This window comes from Bos indicus x Bos taurus, chromosome X, assembly GCF_003369695.1.
Source record: "Bos indicus x Bos taurus breed Angus x Brahman F1 hybrid chromosome X, Bos_hybrid_MaternalHap_v2.0, whole genome shotgun sequence".
NCBI classification, from domain to species: domain Eukaryota; kingdom Metazoa; phylum Chordata; class Mammalia; order Artiodactyla; family Bovidae; genus Bos; species Bos indicus x Bos taurus.
In genome coordinates this window covers 35718829-35735696 of record NC_040105.1, presented here as the reverse complement: position 1 = coordinate 35735696, position 16868 = coordinate 35718829, and the positions used below count along the sequence as shown (strand labels likewise).

At 37.8% G+C, this 16868-nt stretch overlaps 1 protein-coding gene across 2 annotated transcripts in view; it reads right to left on the bottom strand.

The window, feature by feature from the left end:
• CFAP47 (cilia and flagella associated protein 47) overlaps positions 1-16868 on the bottom strand; it is a 504014-nt gene that overhangs the window by 204441 nt on the left and 282705 nt on the right. For both annotated transcript variants that reach the window (XM_027534335.1, XM_027534336.1), the window contains 3 exons: positions 8984-9095; positions 7397-7623; positions 2715-2889 (listed from right to left, as the gene is read on the bottom strand). In XM_027534335.1, the coding sequence (XP_027390136.1) occupies positions 2715-2889; positions 7397-7623; positions 8984-9095 (514 nt within the window). The remainder of the gene's footprint in view (positions 1-2714; positions 2890-7396; positions 7624-8983; positions 9096-16868) is intronic.

Here is a 16868-nt window from a genome sequence, read left to right as displayed (position 1 = left end):
ATGGTTTAAAGATTTAAGTAGAAGAAATGACACAATCAAATTCCTAGAAGAGAACAGGCAAAATATTCTCTGACATAAACTGCTCCAGTTTGCCTACATTAGTCTCCCAAGACAACAGAAATAAAAAGAAAATTAAACACATGGGACCTAATCAAACTTACGAACTTTTGCACAGCAAAGAAACTATAAACAAAATGAAAAGACAAAAGAATGAAAGAAAGAATTTATAAATGATGTGACAGGCAAGGGCTTAATCTCCAAAATATATAAACAGCTCAAACAACTCAGTAACAAAAAGAAACTACCAACCAACGCATATATATGGAATTTAGAAAGATGGTAACAATAACCCTGTATACGAGACAGCAAAAGAGACACTGATGTATAGAACAGTCTTATGGACTCTGTGGGAGAGGGAGAGGGTGGGATGATTTGGGAGAATGGCATTGAAACATGTATAATATCATATATTAAACGAGTCACCAGTCCAGGTTCGATGCATGATACTGGATGCTTGGGGCTGGTGCACTGGGACGACTCAGAGGGATGGTAGGGGGAGGGAGGAGGGAGGAGGGTTCAGGATGGGGAACACGTGTATACCTGTGGTGGATTCATGTTGATATATGGCAAAACCAATATAATATTGTAAAGTTAAAAAATAAAATTAAAAAAAAATGGGCAAGAGACCTTAACAGACATTTCTCCAAAGAAGACATACAGTCAATAGGCACATGAAAAGATGCTCAACATCACTAATTATTAGAGAAATGCAAATCAAAACTTCGATGAGGTACCACCTCAAACTAGTCAGAATGGCCATCATCAAAACATCTACAAACAGTAAATGCTGGATAGAGTGTGGAGAAAGGGAACTCTCCTACACTACTGGTAGGAATGTAAGTTGGTATAGCCACTATGAAAAAAAGTGTGCAGGTTCTTCAAAAAAACTAAAATTAGAATTACCATATGATCCAGTGATCCTACTACTGGGCATATATCCAGACAAAATTATAATTCAAAAAGATACATGCCCTGCTATGTTCATAGCAGCATTGCTCACAATAGCCAAGACATGGGAACATCCTAAATGTCCATTGACAGAGGAACGTGATAAAGAAGATTTTATATATATATATATATATATATATATATATATATATATAAATACTACTCAGCCATAAAAAATAATGGCATAATGCCATTTGCAGCAACATGGGTGCAACCAGAATTATTATTCTAAGTGAAGTCAGAAAGAGAAAGATGAATATCAAACCACATCACATATATGTGTTAGTCACTCAGTCATATCCGACTCTTTGCAACCCAATGGACTGTAGCCTGCCAGGCTCCTCAGTCCACGGAATTCTCCAGGCAAGAATACTGGAGGGGGTTGCCATTCCCCTCTCCAGGGGATTTTCCTAACCCAGTGATCAAAACCAGGTCTCATGCATTGCAGGCGAATTCCTTACCATCTGAGCCACCAGGGAAGCCCATATCACGTATATGTGGAATATAAAATATGATACAAATGAACCTATCTATGAAACAGAAACAGAATCAGGGAATCAGGGACACTGAGAACAGACTGGCGGTTGCCAAGGTTGGGGGGAAGGAGTGAGAGATTGGGGTTGGCAGATGTAACCCCCATTCTTTTATATATAGAATGGACAAACAACAGGATCCTACTATATAGCACAGGGAACTATATTCAGTATCCTACAATAAATCATAATGGAAAATAATGTATATATATGTATAATTTATTCTCTTTGCTATATTGCTGTAACACAACATTGTAAATCAAAAATACATCAATTAAAATTTAAAAAAATTAAAAAAATGAATACTTTACATTATTATGTCACTTTGTTTACATCTTATCACTTGCATTTAATAATATAAATGTTTGTATTTTGTTAAATCTCAGTCCTGTGTGAGTGCTAAGTCACTTCATTCATGTCTGACTCTTTGCAACCCTGTGGACTATAGCCCGCCAGGCTCCTCTGTTCATGAAATTCTCCAGGCGGGTTGCTATGTCCTCCCTCCCAGGGGATCTTCCTGACCCAGGGATCAAACTCGAACCCAAGGCTCTTAAGTTTACTGCATTGGCAGGCAAATTCTTTACCACTAGTGCCACCTGGGAAGCCCCAGGCATAGTTCTGCTTGATCACAAATACACAGAATAAAGGAGACAAAAAGTAGGTGCTTAACTAAAAAAGGACCTTATCTAGATGAAAGATAAATTACTCATAAATGGCATTTTTCTCCTCTGAAATGTTCTTGCTACCAATATCCTCCTTCCTATCCTTTAGAGCCAATCTAAGCCTCAACTCCAGTTGAGGTGCAATTCTGTACCAGTGCAATTTCTGTACCCAAGTTCACTGTGACAGCAAGAAATTACCTTCCTCAAAAAGAACTTATGGTCTTAATCAGACAACCACTCTTTAACAAAGACAAGCTGGCAAATTTCGGTAAATTTCAGTACCAGTATTTGGCACCTGAATTCAGTACATAATTTAAATTACTGTGATGTAGCATATCAGTTATTTACAATATAAAGTATCATTTAACAATTTGTATTTATATAGCTGCACCTTCTCTTCAATTACATTATGAAAAACCCATTAAGATAATCTCTTCTTTGTATTTTAAAATTGCACAATACCCAAGCCAGTGCTAGATATTGCAGTCTACACATTAACATTACTGGTTACCTGTTTTTTCTGCAGATTCATTTCCTTGATATTGAGGCAATTCAACTTGAGTTTCTGGAACCTGAGGAATGAAGACTGTCTTGGGGATATCAAAATGTTCTGGAAGGCTCAGTTCTGCTTTGTATAAAATGGACTTTGGCTTCTTCAACTTTGAAACATTAAAGAGCATACACATCTGCAAATAAACAGTAAAATTAGACTGTAATTTTCCTATTGCCTCCAAAATGAAAAAACAGTGTTAGACTTAGACTTCAAATATGGGGAATAGAAATCCCTCAAGAGATTGGCTTTGTTCATTTCTTTAGACATACTATTGTTTAATTGGTATGAGACAACAGTAACATGTTTCATAGACTCAATAGAGTCACCCATTATTGAGAGATACTCAATGTCCCCTGCTCTAATCTTTTCACTGTTGAGGATTTCACTGTCTCAGGAAGAGATCATTCCATTAGTGAACACTCCACTAGAGAAAGTACTTCCCTCTGTGAGTTGAACCTTGTGTTATTTAACATCTACCTGTCAGCTCTAGCTCTTATTAGCAGTACAATTAGTCCCCTCTCTTTTGCTAATGACAATTTGGAGAAAAAAAATATACTTATATAAAACTAGGTCCTACCCCTCCACAAACCTCCCAGTATTCCTTTCAAATAGGTTTGATATCTTTAGTCCATTCAAATATTACTTATATAATGTGGGTTAGAACTTGCCCCCATGAATATGCTCTTCTAGATACAATTTCCTTCAATACTGTCCTTACTGAAATGGGACCACAAAGAAAAACCCAGCTCACTGAGTATGAACCAATAATGGCAATATTTATTTTTATCTGGTCCCTCTACTGCTAAACACGTAGTACAGTCTAATGGTTAGACCAACTCTTCTTGAAGCCAGACTGCCTGCATTTATAACCCGATTCTAAGCTTGGCCAGGTTATTAATCAAAGCCATAAAGTCTTTATTTGCAAAACAGGCAATAATATTACATATTGCCTATCCCTGGTATATTTAAAGTATAAACAAATGCCAGGTCCTTGGAACATATTTTAAGTACTCAGTAAATATTGCCTGTCATTATCATTGCCATTGTTGTCCTTGCCATCATCATGATTGTGATCATGCTACCATTACTCAACAAAAATTGGTTTTAGTTCCTCTGGCAGTTATCTCATTCACTGGGTTTGTTATTTATAAAATTCACAAATACTTTTTTCTCGCAAAGCCACATTTTCTACCTACTTTATTTTGACAATTAAAATAATGTATATGCAGAAAGGTAAATTAATTCATTTATAATTTTATTGTTTTGATTTGGTTTATTTTTCGAGTTATTATGAACAAATTTTCTATTCATATCAGTAACTAGTTCTTTACCCCAAAGTGTACCATCTGCCTTCTATATCTGCAAGTCATTCAAAATAATATGTACAGATACAGATTCTCTTCTTGATCAGACTCTAGTTGGGCTCCTCCAAGCCCTCTTCTCAATTAGGCCTCAACTTTAGCCTATAGAAAATGCACATTTTTGAGCACAAATGATTTTGTCCACCCCTCTCCCTCATACACACACACAGAGACTAGAACAAGTGCTGCCATGCTGCCAGGATAATTTACTGTTTGTTCCAGCCAAAATCTGATATAGGCACATAGGCTCCCCCCTCACCTCAAAACAGTTACTTTAAAAAGCCGGCAATTATAAATCCCTTCTTTACAGATGTAAATCTACCACCCAGAACTGTCTTCTCCAGGACCTCAGAACCCTCTCTTTGAAATACAAAAATTCAAGGAGCTAATGCACCCAGCCAGGTGGGTACTTGGTTCTAACTTGAATCACTACATATCTCTGGTCATAAAGATTCCAGAAGTTTGTTTTTCTTTATAAGCATCAATTAACAAGTCCGGATCACTGTGACCAATTCCCTCCTGCTTCTTGTAAACTTCTGTGTATCCCTGACACTTCTCAGGCTCCAGCACACTCTCTCTCCTCAGTTCAGTTCATGCTCGGTCCTCTCTGATTCAACAGTTACTGAATAAATTCATCCTTGCTTTACCTAGTATCTGCCTTTGTTTCTCTTTGATAGTATCGACAGGTACTTACTTTGTGATTTGAAGATTTGAAGTGCACTTACATTTGACAAATACAAAAACCTTTTCTTTACCCTACTTAATCCTCACCAAGGGGATCTTTCAGATTTCCTTTTTTAAAACGTCAAATTTCAAAATTTCAATGAATTTCTTTGCCATTTATCCCAGAGTACAAAGCATGAGTTTTAAAACATAAAATTGAGGAAAGTAATAGAAAACATTAGGTAACTCCCTTGCAAGCTCTGAATCTTTCTAGTACCACTGAGTATATCATTAGAGTTGGTTTATTAATGGCCAGGAGGATATGAATCCAATATGAGTTCTACGTGTAAAGTGCCAGATATTCAAGTTCCTGACAAAAGATCCCGTCTCCTGCAGTATATAAAGTAGATACATCATAATGCTATTACCTTATAAATATTTCAACGATTAAAATTGCATATGGCTGTATAACAAAAAATTAGACGTGTCATTTTCTTTGGCAGAAAAGTAATTACCTTTATTCAATTAGATTTAGTTCTAAACAGATTTATTTCAAGGATAATTTTAGATTTTATTTATTATATAGTTATTTTATGTTATAACAGAGGATTGTAGACTTTCATTTATTCCATTATACATTTTCATGGCAGTAAACTAAGAAATGAACATATGATCTGGAGGCTATACAGGGCAACAAAACAAGCCACGGACTGGGAGGTAAAAACCCAGGCCTATTTCTAATCTGTCACAAACCAGTGGAGTCACCTTGGGCTACTATCTGACTATTTTGGAGTCTTGGTTTACAGGTCTGTAAGAGGTTTACTATGTACTATGTGTCTCTGAGTGTTCAGCTTTATTTATTTTCCAGCTTTAAAATTTGTCTCTGCCCCGATCTAGGCTGTAATCTCTGTCCTGTCAGTTAGGGCAACTTAGATCTTTTTATGCCTCAGTCATTTCCTGTTTTTTGTATTACAAGTGTAATCCTATCTTCGCTCCATTTCTCCATGGATTCAATGAAATAATTTGAAAAGTGCACATAAAAGCATTTGGGGAAAAATGTGTCAAATACTACATAAGGAGAGGGTACTTTCAAAATCAATCTTGTTTATCGTTCTATTGCAAAAAGCATTAGCATTATCACATTTCAAGAGTACAGTGATAATTACGCTTGAAAAGAGAACTATGACTATCTGTATAATGGCAGAGAAAGATGTGTCTGTATGTTCTGATGTGATGTAGCTGATTTTCTTAAACTTGCACATTCAACCCTTCTCTAGTTATTTTCTGCATTTAGACAGTTTTTGCTAAGAGAAAAGTGAAGGGAGTTTAGGGTTTGGAGAGTGGCTGGTGGAAGTAAGGGATTCTATTAAAAATTTAAGTCGGTAAAGCAGAACCTCAGGGTAGCTTTCCAGCAGACCTGAAGAGGGACATAGTCTCTCAGGTCCAGGGAAAAGCTACAAAGGACGGACATGCACAGGCCACAAGGAGCAGGCCTTCCTTGGGCACATGAAGAACAGCAGGGAGGCCTGTGCACAGGGAGGGATGGGAGTGAATGGGCTCCAGTGCAGACACTGAGGTCAGGGAAGAGGATGGTTCAGTGGAGATGCTGGGACTGACCAGGATGACCAGGAGGGTCATGAAAACTATTGTAAGGATGGTGGTTTTCATTCTGACACAAGTTGGAAAAGCCAGGGGAGAAAAGGAGCAAAGTGCAGGGGTTTATATTTCAGAAGACTTGCTTTGGTGGCTCTGTGGAGATTTGACTGTTCCTTATTTTAATTATAAGATAGAGGTCAAGCTATGATAATAAGAATCTACAGTAATAGTAACAACAACAACAAAGATATATATCTAGAAAGCACTATATACCAGGCACTATGCTAAGCATTTTACATAATTATCTCAGTTTTTATTAATGACCATTATTTCCTTATTATAAATATAAAAAATCAAAGCTAGAATTTTGTTTCCCAGAATCAAAACTGGGAATTTTAAGTTACCAGCTCACAGTCACACAGCTGGACAGTACTAGAGTCTGGTATCTGACCCCAGAATTGATCCTCTCTGGATGAATGACAGAATGACCTAGGCAAATTTTAGAACATGTTCCCACTCACCCCCTTCTCTAGAACAATTCAATGTTCTAGAATGGGGTCTGGGCACTGGCATTAATTCTCCAGGGCCCGCTAATGAATAGCGAGAACTGAAAATTCCTGTGAAATAACTACCAGAGTGTAATGCCTAAAATTACCTAGTACAACAGTTTGTTTCAGATTTATTATTTAATGAGGTAAAAAAGAAAAAAGCTACAGAGCTGTCTTTGTGGGGAAAAGCAGCTTTCATCATTTTTATATGTAGAAACATTGTCATGATTGAGTGTAACATCTCTGTACATGACCCAGAGGGATAGTACGGGGAGGGAGGTGGGAGGAGGGTTTGGGATGGGGAACATGTGTATACCTGTGGTGGATTCATGTTGATGTATGGCAAAACCAATACAATATTGTAAAGTAATTAGCCTCCAATTAAAATAAATAAATTTATATTAAAAAAAGAAAACAAATAAACAAAAAAAGATAGACTAATTTCAGCACGTCCTCTTTCTTCCATTCCTACCTCGATCTCGGTCAGTCCCAGGAGGGCAATGGCCACTCGGATGCTACTGCTCTCCAGAGTGCCTGTGATCAACCTTCTCTCATACTCTATCTTCGACATCTGGTGCTGTGCTGCAAAAGTCAAGGCCTTTTCCTTGGCTTCATTAGTCAGTGGCAATTTAAGGTCCACATCCAAGATTTGGTGGAGCTTACATTTCAAATACAGAACTGGATCATCTTTAGTAAGCACTAGGGGAAGCAAAAACAATCATGATTGCAATGATCATGTATGCCCTTGATATTGTTATCCAGGGTGGACTTGGGAGGTCTGAAATATAACACTGCAGTTGTGGCCTTTATTAACAAGAGTAAAAATAAACAGGTAACACATTTCTGGACTGCAAGGAGATCAAACAAGTCAACACTAAAGGAAATCAGTCCTGAATATTCATTGGAAGGACTGATGCTAAAGCTGAAACTCCAATAGTTTGGCCACCTGATGCGAAGAACTGACTCATTTGAAAAGACCCTGATGCTGGGAAAGATTGAAGGCAGGAAGAGAAGGGGACGACAGGGGATGAGATGGTTGGATGGCATCACCAACTCAATGGACATGAGTTTGGGTGAAATCCGGGAGTTGGTGATGGACAGGGAGGCCTGGCGTGCTGCAGTCCATGGGGTTGCAGAGTCAGACATACTGAGTGACTAAACAACAACAGCAACACATTTCAAGTAGTTCTAAATCAGTAATTTAAGAGTAAGTTTTCAGGAATTAAAGATAATTTTCTCTCCAAAGAGCTCTAGTCATTGACCATTGTTCTCCTATCAGTGATTAGAAGTAAGAGGAGCAGAAAAAAATGTAAAGAAAAACATCTCTCAAGGACTGGCAAGAACTGCAATTTTCTTTCAGTAACAACTTTACACTTTAAACTAGAACACTGCGTAAAAGTACAGGTTATATCATTAATATCATCTAGGGCTTCCCAGGTGGCTCAGTGGTAAAGAACCCACCTGTCAATGCAGGAGACACAGGTTTGATCCTTGGAGGGCTCTAACTCTTCGCGATCCCAGAGATGGCAGCCTACCAGGATCCCCTGTCCATGTGATTTCCCATGCAAAAATACTGCAGCGAGTTGCCATGTCCTACTCCAGGAAATCTTCCCAACCCAGGGATCGAACCCTCATCCTTTGCATCTCCTGCATTGGCAGGTAGATTCTTTACATTATAATCCATGAGGTCTCTAGAGTCAAACACGACTTAGCAACTAAAACAATAACAAACAAATTATAATATATAGAATTTGGCACTGTAGCTATTTCTAAAATACTTGGAAAATGGAAAACTTTGCTGAGTAAATATTTGAATGCCAAATTTCAATATTTATCTGAAGACTAAAATAAAGATTTAAAAAGAAGTACCCTTGACATTTTCTTAAGTGTTAAAATGGTGCTCTATTCCATGGATGCTGACATATTCAAGTTAAAAGGGAGCTTTTGAAACTGTAATTATATATTGGAAAAATGTGCTGTGAGAGTGCTTAGGTGACTCTATGAAGAACAATACTATCCTTCAACATTAGAAATTATATAAAATGCATGAATACTTTACCTTCTTCTGGAGAACAGCTATACTCAAGTGGAGATGAAGAATCCACTGGAAAGAATCTGGAAGGCAAAGGGATAATGCCTCTTCCTTCCAAAATATATATTAATTCTCCAATCTATAACACAACCACACAATAATATTAAATTTTAAAAGCTCATGAAAAAATTAGGATAAATCTTTAAAAACATGCATGGTGTATTACTAAGCAACATACATCCTAAATGGGTGGAGAACATAAGGATTAAATACAGCCCTGCCATAGTATGAGAGAAATATTGCATGCAACCAGAACACAGAGATGGATTAAGAAGGTCCCAAGGTGTCATTGACAGCAGTTGATCCTAACAGTTATAAATATTCTTGGAAGACTGCTAGCTTAAAACAATTAAACAATTCAAGCAAATGAGAATGAAAGTAAAGAATGTGGTGATGATTACATGAGGTAACAACAATTTTTGTCATTTCACTTGTTATCTAAGATATTAAATTTTTTGGTATATTTTTATTATGTGATCAATATACTTGTATATCATTTATGTATATGTTGTTTGCTCAAACACATCTTTAGAATAATCTCTAACCCTTTGCTGGCACTTAGCAAGCACTTAGGAGATCCACTTAAATGGAATGAGAGCAGGCTTGCCAAATTTCATTTGCATGTAAATAACCTAAAAGTGAAAGTGAAGTCGCTCAGTCGTGTCTGACTCTTTGCAACCCCATGGACTGTAGCCTACCAGGCTCCTCTGTCCATGGGATTTTCCAGGCAATAGTACTGGAGTGGATTGCCATTTCCTTCTCCAGGGGATCTTCCCAACCCAGGGATTGAACCTGGGTCTCCCGCATTGTAGACAGGTGCTTTACTGTCTAAGCCACCAGGGAAGTCCTCAAGATCTTAGTAAATGTGGAAGATCTAGTAATTTTTACTAAGTAGACGTGTACTTTTCAAACATAAACCCAAGCTAGCAATCTGAATTTTTTTTGTATGTGTGTTACTACATACAGCTGAGTGATCAATACTAATGATATAAAGTTTTGAAATCCCACAAAGCCACAGGGTACAGTAAAAAAATTTTTTTTTCAGTAACTGGAGTGCAAACGCATCAATCCACCAAAGAAAACAAAATATTAATATTTTACTTTTAATTTTTTTCTGTTTATTTTTATCTAAAAATCAGTTATTTTACCTAAAATGTAGTTAATAGAAGAAATTTTCACGTTGAGTTATGGGGAAGTCATTTGGGCTTATATACGATTTGGCTCAAGCTTTATGCTAACTAGAATAGCCTGTCTTACAGCCTGTGAAACATGAATTTTATATCTGCTTTAATAATTAAAGAAAGAATAAAAATCAAAATGGAGTAATTGTGGTTCAGGCATTCAAAATGCAGGTGGGTGGCTATTGTGGATATAGTTTCAGACAGTCCTGCATCACTGAGAACTTGAATCTTCTGAACCTTTTCAAACTCAAGAACACTACCACTGCTGCTGCTGCTGCTAAGTCGCTTCAGTCATTTCTGACTCTGTGCGACCCCATAGACGGCGGTCCACCAGGCTTCCCCGTCCCTGGGATTCTCCAGACAAGAACACTGGAGTGGGTTGCCATTTCCTTCTCCAATGCAGGAAAGCCATTCTCAATACAGCTGCAATCTTATGGCTTAAAGGTCTTCTCTTATAGAGTTCGTAAGTGTGCAAACACTTGGGGCCCCAAACCAACCCTTGCTTAGCAAGATCCTTACTTCTTGCCAGATTCAATACTAATTCTTGACAAACAACTTATGTACCTTTTTGATTTTTGTCTATTTTAGCCTCCTACATTTTATAGTCTGGGGGAACACCACCCAAGTGCCTCTTGAATCTATGTTCCAGGCTATAGTCCTCAGTTCAGTTCAGTTCAGTCGCTCAGTCGTATCCAACTCTTTGCGACCAGTTAGACTCAAGCAAAATTTTTTTCTATTCCTATTATAGACTGTTTATTGATGATTTGTGTCAACATAGTCTTCATAAGAAGTTAGACTTGGTGACTATAGAGTTATAATAATTGTATGTTTTTTTCAATGTGTACCTGAATGAAACCAGATCTATATAGCATGTCTACTCCTGAAAATGAATACCAACTCATGAGATTTAATACAAAAGGAGTAAACTATTATTTTCCAAAATACAGAATATTTTTCTAAAATATAAATGATAAACATCTTCCTAGCCATTTATTAGTCCCTTGAAATATCAATAACTATGACTCCATTCAACTTCACTTAACTCTATGTCTTAGACAATATATCACTTTTCAAAAAATTATTTCATCTAACTTGTCACTTTCAAAGTTCTTTTTTTTTTTTAAAAGAAACAATGTAATTGAAAATGATGCCTGTTCCAGCAAATTATTCATAAAATTCACTTATAGTATCATTTAATTATTTCCCTCCATTTTTCTAGAAATAAAATCAGACCAGCAAATAATACAAATGCAATAAAGAACTGTTTAAAGTAGAGAAGCCCTTTACATTCCAAGTCTAGAGGTAGTGACAAGGGAAATGAAATTATCTAACACACAATAGGCACTTGTCAATGTAAGCTATCTTAATAGTCACCTGTTAAATTTCCTTTCTGCTCTTATTACATATTTTCTAGTCTGCATATTTACTTGAATTTGCATTTTCCAGAAAGATGCCAATGCCCATTGTCAATTGTAAGAAACCCTCACAAAAAATATTTTGTTCTTTCTGTATCTAGTTAAACGGAGGTCTCAAACAATGCAGTTCATGCAATTTTACAAGACCAGCTGTTAATGACCCAGAAGGAAAGAACACAACACTAAATTGTCAGGAAAGTTTTAATTCCAGCTCTGCCACTAATTAGCTGGGTAACCCTGGCCAAGTCATGGATGCCCTCCAGATACAACCAACCTCAACCTTAAAAAAAATAAAAAAAGAAAAGAAAAAACACATTTCTAGACAGAAAATCAAATCCCTATGTTGTTTCATAGGTCTTAACTTCTACTTACACTCTCATACTGGACCCAGATGTTACTATTTTTCTAATCTGTGTATTTGCATTGGCTGTACAATACTATATTATTTTGATAACAGGCAAGTGAGACCTAAGCTAAAATTTTAAAATGTTAAATTCCATACACTAGAGAGAGATTATCAATCATTGACTGTGACTATTTATTTGACTTTGTAATAATTATAACATGAAACTGACCAGTAAGAATAATTGCCATTCTTTTAAAGTACTATTTTTCATAGAATGACTGAGCTAAGAGACTCAGTGAAGGTGAGAAGAAGGCATATAACAAGATTAAATGCTTGCACTAAAAAGTTGAGTTTTTTAAACATAATTTTAACACAACATTAATTACATGCCTGAGAGATTATTCCATAGACATTTTGAGAAGGTAACATATATTTAAATGGCATAACATATGAATTGATTGTTTAATAAAAACACATGATATATTGTAGGAAAACATCTCTCAAATAAACATTAGGCTGGGCCTAGAGCCAGAAGCTACTGTGGCAATGAGCTTAACAATCTCTCTTTGTCTTTATCACCATATTTTTCAGAAGTTTCTATTCACATTTTTTCCCACCAATTTGCTCTGCAAGTAAATTAAAATTTGCTTTCTCTGCAGGTGTGAACATCACTGAAATTGCCAGTAAGATTGATCTTCATATACAGTGCTCTTATCCCATTATTTTCCCCAGATTCAACATCATCTCCTCTTCTTTCACCATTGGTTCTCACATTCTTCTGTTTGACTGCTATTAATAATAAGGGAAAGCAGAGGGCTGTAGAGGATGGATGTGTATGGAGTAGTGTAATAGACTGCAAGTCTTCCAGCCAGTCTCTTGGTCTCCCAGTTTGCCTTTAACTCTTAGTCTACTTTCTGTTTTGCCTCCAGAGATGCTTTCCAAAGTAAAATAAAATCAGATCATGCCTATGCTCAATATGGCTTTTATTGGACTCCTGCTTTCAATAATAAAAAATAAATTGAGTTCAGTTCAGTTGCTCAGTCATGTCCCGACTCTTTGCAACCCCATGGACTGCAGCACACCAGACTTCATTTCCCTGTCCATCACCAACTCCTAGTGCTCAAACTCATGTCCATCGAGTTGGTGATGCCATTCAACCATCTCATCTTCTGTTGTCCACTTCTCTTCCTGCCTTCAATCTTCCCCAGCATCAGGGTCTTTTCTAACGAGTCAGCTCTTCACATCAGGTGGCCAAAAGTATTGGAGCTTCAGCATCAGTCCTTCCAATGAATATTCAGGACTAATTTCATTGAGGATGGACTGGTTAGATCTCCTTGCAGTCCAAGGGACTCTCAAGAGTCTTCTCCAACACCCCAGTTCAAAAGCATCAATTCTTCGGCACTCAGCTTTCTTATTCCAGTTAAAATTCAGGGCCCTCTTCATTTTTAGTCTGACTTATACATTCAAAGCATTTTCTGTCATTTCCAACATTCTATTCTCAGAACTGGCAATTCAAGTATTCATGAAGTTTCATGCTTAGTTCAACCTCACGTTCTTAGAATCTTCTCCTGAGCATACTTCTCTGCCCAAACTCTGTTTACTAGCAAATTTCTACTCATTCTTCTTATCCAAACTCCTTTATCAATCAATTAACCCAGACTCTGCTATGCATTCTTCCCACTATTCCAGAAATGGTCACAATCTGTGTTACAGAAACGAGTGGACATGTCTAGGACACCATGCATACAAGGAAAGAGTATGTCTTGCAAGGGGCATCTTACTGAGGGCAAGGTCATCCCAGCATAAGGTTGCATCCATTTAAGGAAGAAACGCATTTTTTCTAATTCTCATGACTGTGCCATATGTTTAGCAAGCATTTTTCGTAAACCAGGAGGGAGCACCTACTTCAAACTAACACTAAGTGTCTGTGTGAGCTGGGCCAGATTTATGCAAGTTGTCTTCTCCACTCAAATGTGATTCCCTTGGGTTCAGTATTCCTACCCTTTCTGTGTGTTTACTCTCTCCATGCCTAGAAAACTGGTTTTATATAGTTGGTGAATTAAACTCTGTTGGGAGGAGTGAACTGAATAATAAAATGAGATTAATTAGAATACGGCTTGAAGGTGTCAAATTTTTAAACTTACAATAAGCCATACTCCATATTCTATAGTTTTCTTCAAGAAGGAGAGGGTTTGAAACTTGTAACTAGCAGATAAATAAATTCTGGAAATCTAAGGCACAGCAGAGTAATTATAGTCAACAATAGTATATCATGAACTTCCAAGTTGCTAAGATAATAGATCTTAATTGTTTTCGACAAAAAAAGAAACAGTATGTGTGATAAATGCATTAGCTAACATGACTGTAACAGGGCTTCCCTGGTGGTTCAGATGGTAAAAAGTCTGCTTGCAATGCAGGAAACCCAGGGTTCAACCCCTGGGTCAGGAAGATCCCCTGGAGAAGGAAATGGCAACCCCCTCCAGTACTCTTTCCTGGAGAATTCCATGGAGAGAGGAGCCTGGGAGGCTACAGTCCATGAAGTCACAAAGAATCGGACACAACTGATCCTTCACCAGAACATGACAGCAGTAATCATATTGCCACATATAAGTATATCAAACCAACACAGTATACATCTCAAAATTATACAGTGTTATCTATCAATTATATCTCAATTAAAAAAAAAGGATGAGAGGGTCCATAAAATTAACATGGATTTGGGAAAATAGGAATTACTGTTTCCTCATATTCTACATGTCACTTGAAGTGCAGTCCCCTGGAGCTAACATTTTGGTACCCGAGGCATGTGGAATCTTTACGGAATAAATGGTTGTATCATTGATAAGGAACCTAGAGGAGATCCCCCTAAATAAACAACTACCATTGGGCACAAAATTCTCATTTTCAGATTTTCTTCTATTTTTTTCTAAAATGGCTGCAGTGCTTAATGTATGCTGATGGTTACACAGTAACAGGGGAAGTAGGGTAGGTGAGGTCAGAGGAAGTCTTGTAGTGTGGAGGGGCTCAAGCTCTGTCCATCTTTGTGAACATTTACCACTTTGGTGGGCTCCCCTGGTAGCTCAGTTGGTAAAGAATCTGCCTGCAATGCAGGAGACCCAGTTCAATTCCTGGGTTGGGAAGATGCCCTGGCAAAGGGATAGGCTACCCATTCCAGTATTCTTGTGCTTCCCTGGTGGCTCAGCTGGTAAAGAATCCACCAGGAATGAGGGAGACCTGGGTTCAATCCCTGGGTTGGAAAGATCTTCTGGAGAAGGGAAAGGCTATCCATTCCAGTATTCTGGCCTGGAGAATTCCATGGAATGTATAGTCCATAGTGTCGCAAAGAGTCAAACACGACTGAGTGACTTTCACTTTCACCACTTTGTTGGAGACTTCAAAGTTCACCTAACCTGCCCCTATATGGCCAGCAGAAATCCTGTAGTTCATAAATGTTTCAAAGTGTTTATGGGCCAGTTGGGATTTCACTTTCTCTCTGTTTCCCAGGGAACAAGTCAGGGGGTTGGCCTGTGGGGAGGAGTGTAGTTACCAAAAGAAAAAACAAAAATGCAGTTGTAACAAATCAAATGAAAAATCAAAGGGCAAATGAACTGTAGCTTGCTGTTTAAAATCATAGAAAATAGAATAAACCATTAGCAAATTATACTATAAAAATAACTTTCATAAAACTGAAGTTAGTTTGCCTAAATGTAAAATTACATAAAGATTTTAGCATAATATAATGTTTTTATCTTGCTAGCAAAGGAAAAATAAGCAAAATCAATATTGTTATCAGTATTAAGTCTGTACATTAATTATGATTGAAAAAGTTGTACACTGATTGGAATAATTACATATACATAATAGAGACTGCCAGCTTAATTTCTGCATTAGCAGAGACAGAGAGGCTGAGGCAAAATGAAACAAGAGACAGTGCAAAAATCATGTGAGAGGTTCCACTTATTTATGCAAATCTAAGGGAGATGGCCAGAGTGACGTGCAATACATTTAACAACTGGTATGGCACAGCCTGAGACTAAGCTGCTATAAACCACACATCAACAAGAAGGCCTTGTGGGGTCTTCTACCTGGCAGCAGGCACCCTTGCCCTCTCAACTTCTGATCTGATGTGGCAGGGCTGATGCTCTCTTTGGTGTGGGGGCCCTGGTGCAGGACAGGACCAATCTGCATTGCGTAAGCTGTTCAGGGATGTTGACTGCTACTTCCTCAAGTCAGCAAGGCAAGGATTTTGGTTTCGATTGTTTTGACCAAATTTTGTAGACAGAAAAAGGACAGTGAAGGATTAGAAGATAAATACCCAGAGGGAGGAGGATTCTGGCTTGGTTCAACAAAAAAGGCTCATGTGTTGGTGGAAAAGGGCTGGTCAGGTCACAGAAAGTAGCTACAAATGGAATGGACTTTTAACCCAGGCACTGTGTCAAGGATCCCTGGCTGATTCCCCTGCCTCTCTCATAAGGATGATCCCAGCAATGCTGGGTGGTTTCCAGCTGTGGAACCCAGTTCCACTGCTGGAACCCAGCAGCTGTTCACACAGGCACCACTGTGAAGACAGAGTGCCATGGCTGTAGCAACACATGGCTTTATTCTGTGCAGTGTTTGTGTGCTCTGTGTGGGGGTCTGTCTACCTCTCCTCCCAGAAAGTGCACTTTTTCAGGGACTGGGTCATGATTCTGCTCCAGTTTCCTCATTCAGTCTGTCCCTTTCCACACATGAGAGAAATCTCTTTGGATTTCTAGCACTTAAGAGCATGAATTTTTAGGCTTCTGTAGGTTTTCTCCTAATTGAGGAATTTCTATGAACACTGATGGAAGTTTTGCAAAACTGTTTTTCTGTTCAAACAACTATTACACAAGTCATTTCACTTTATTTGAAAGTTTGAAAGGAACAGCCAA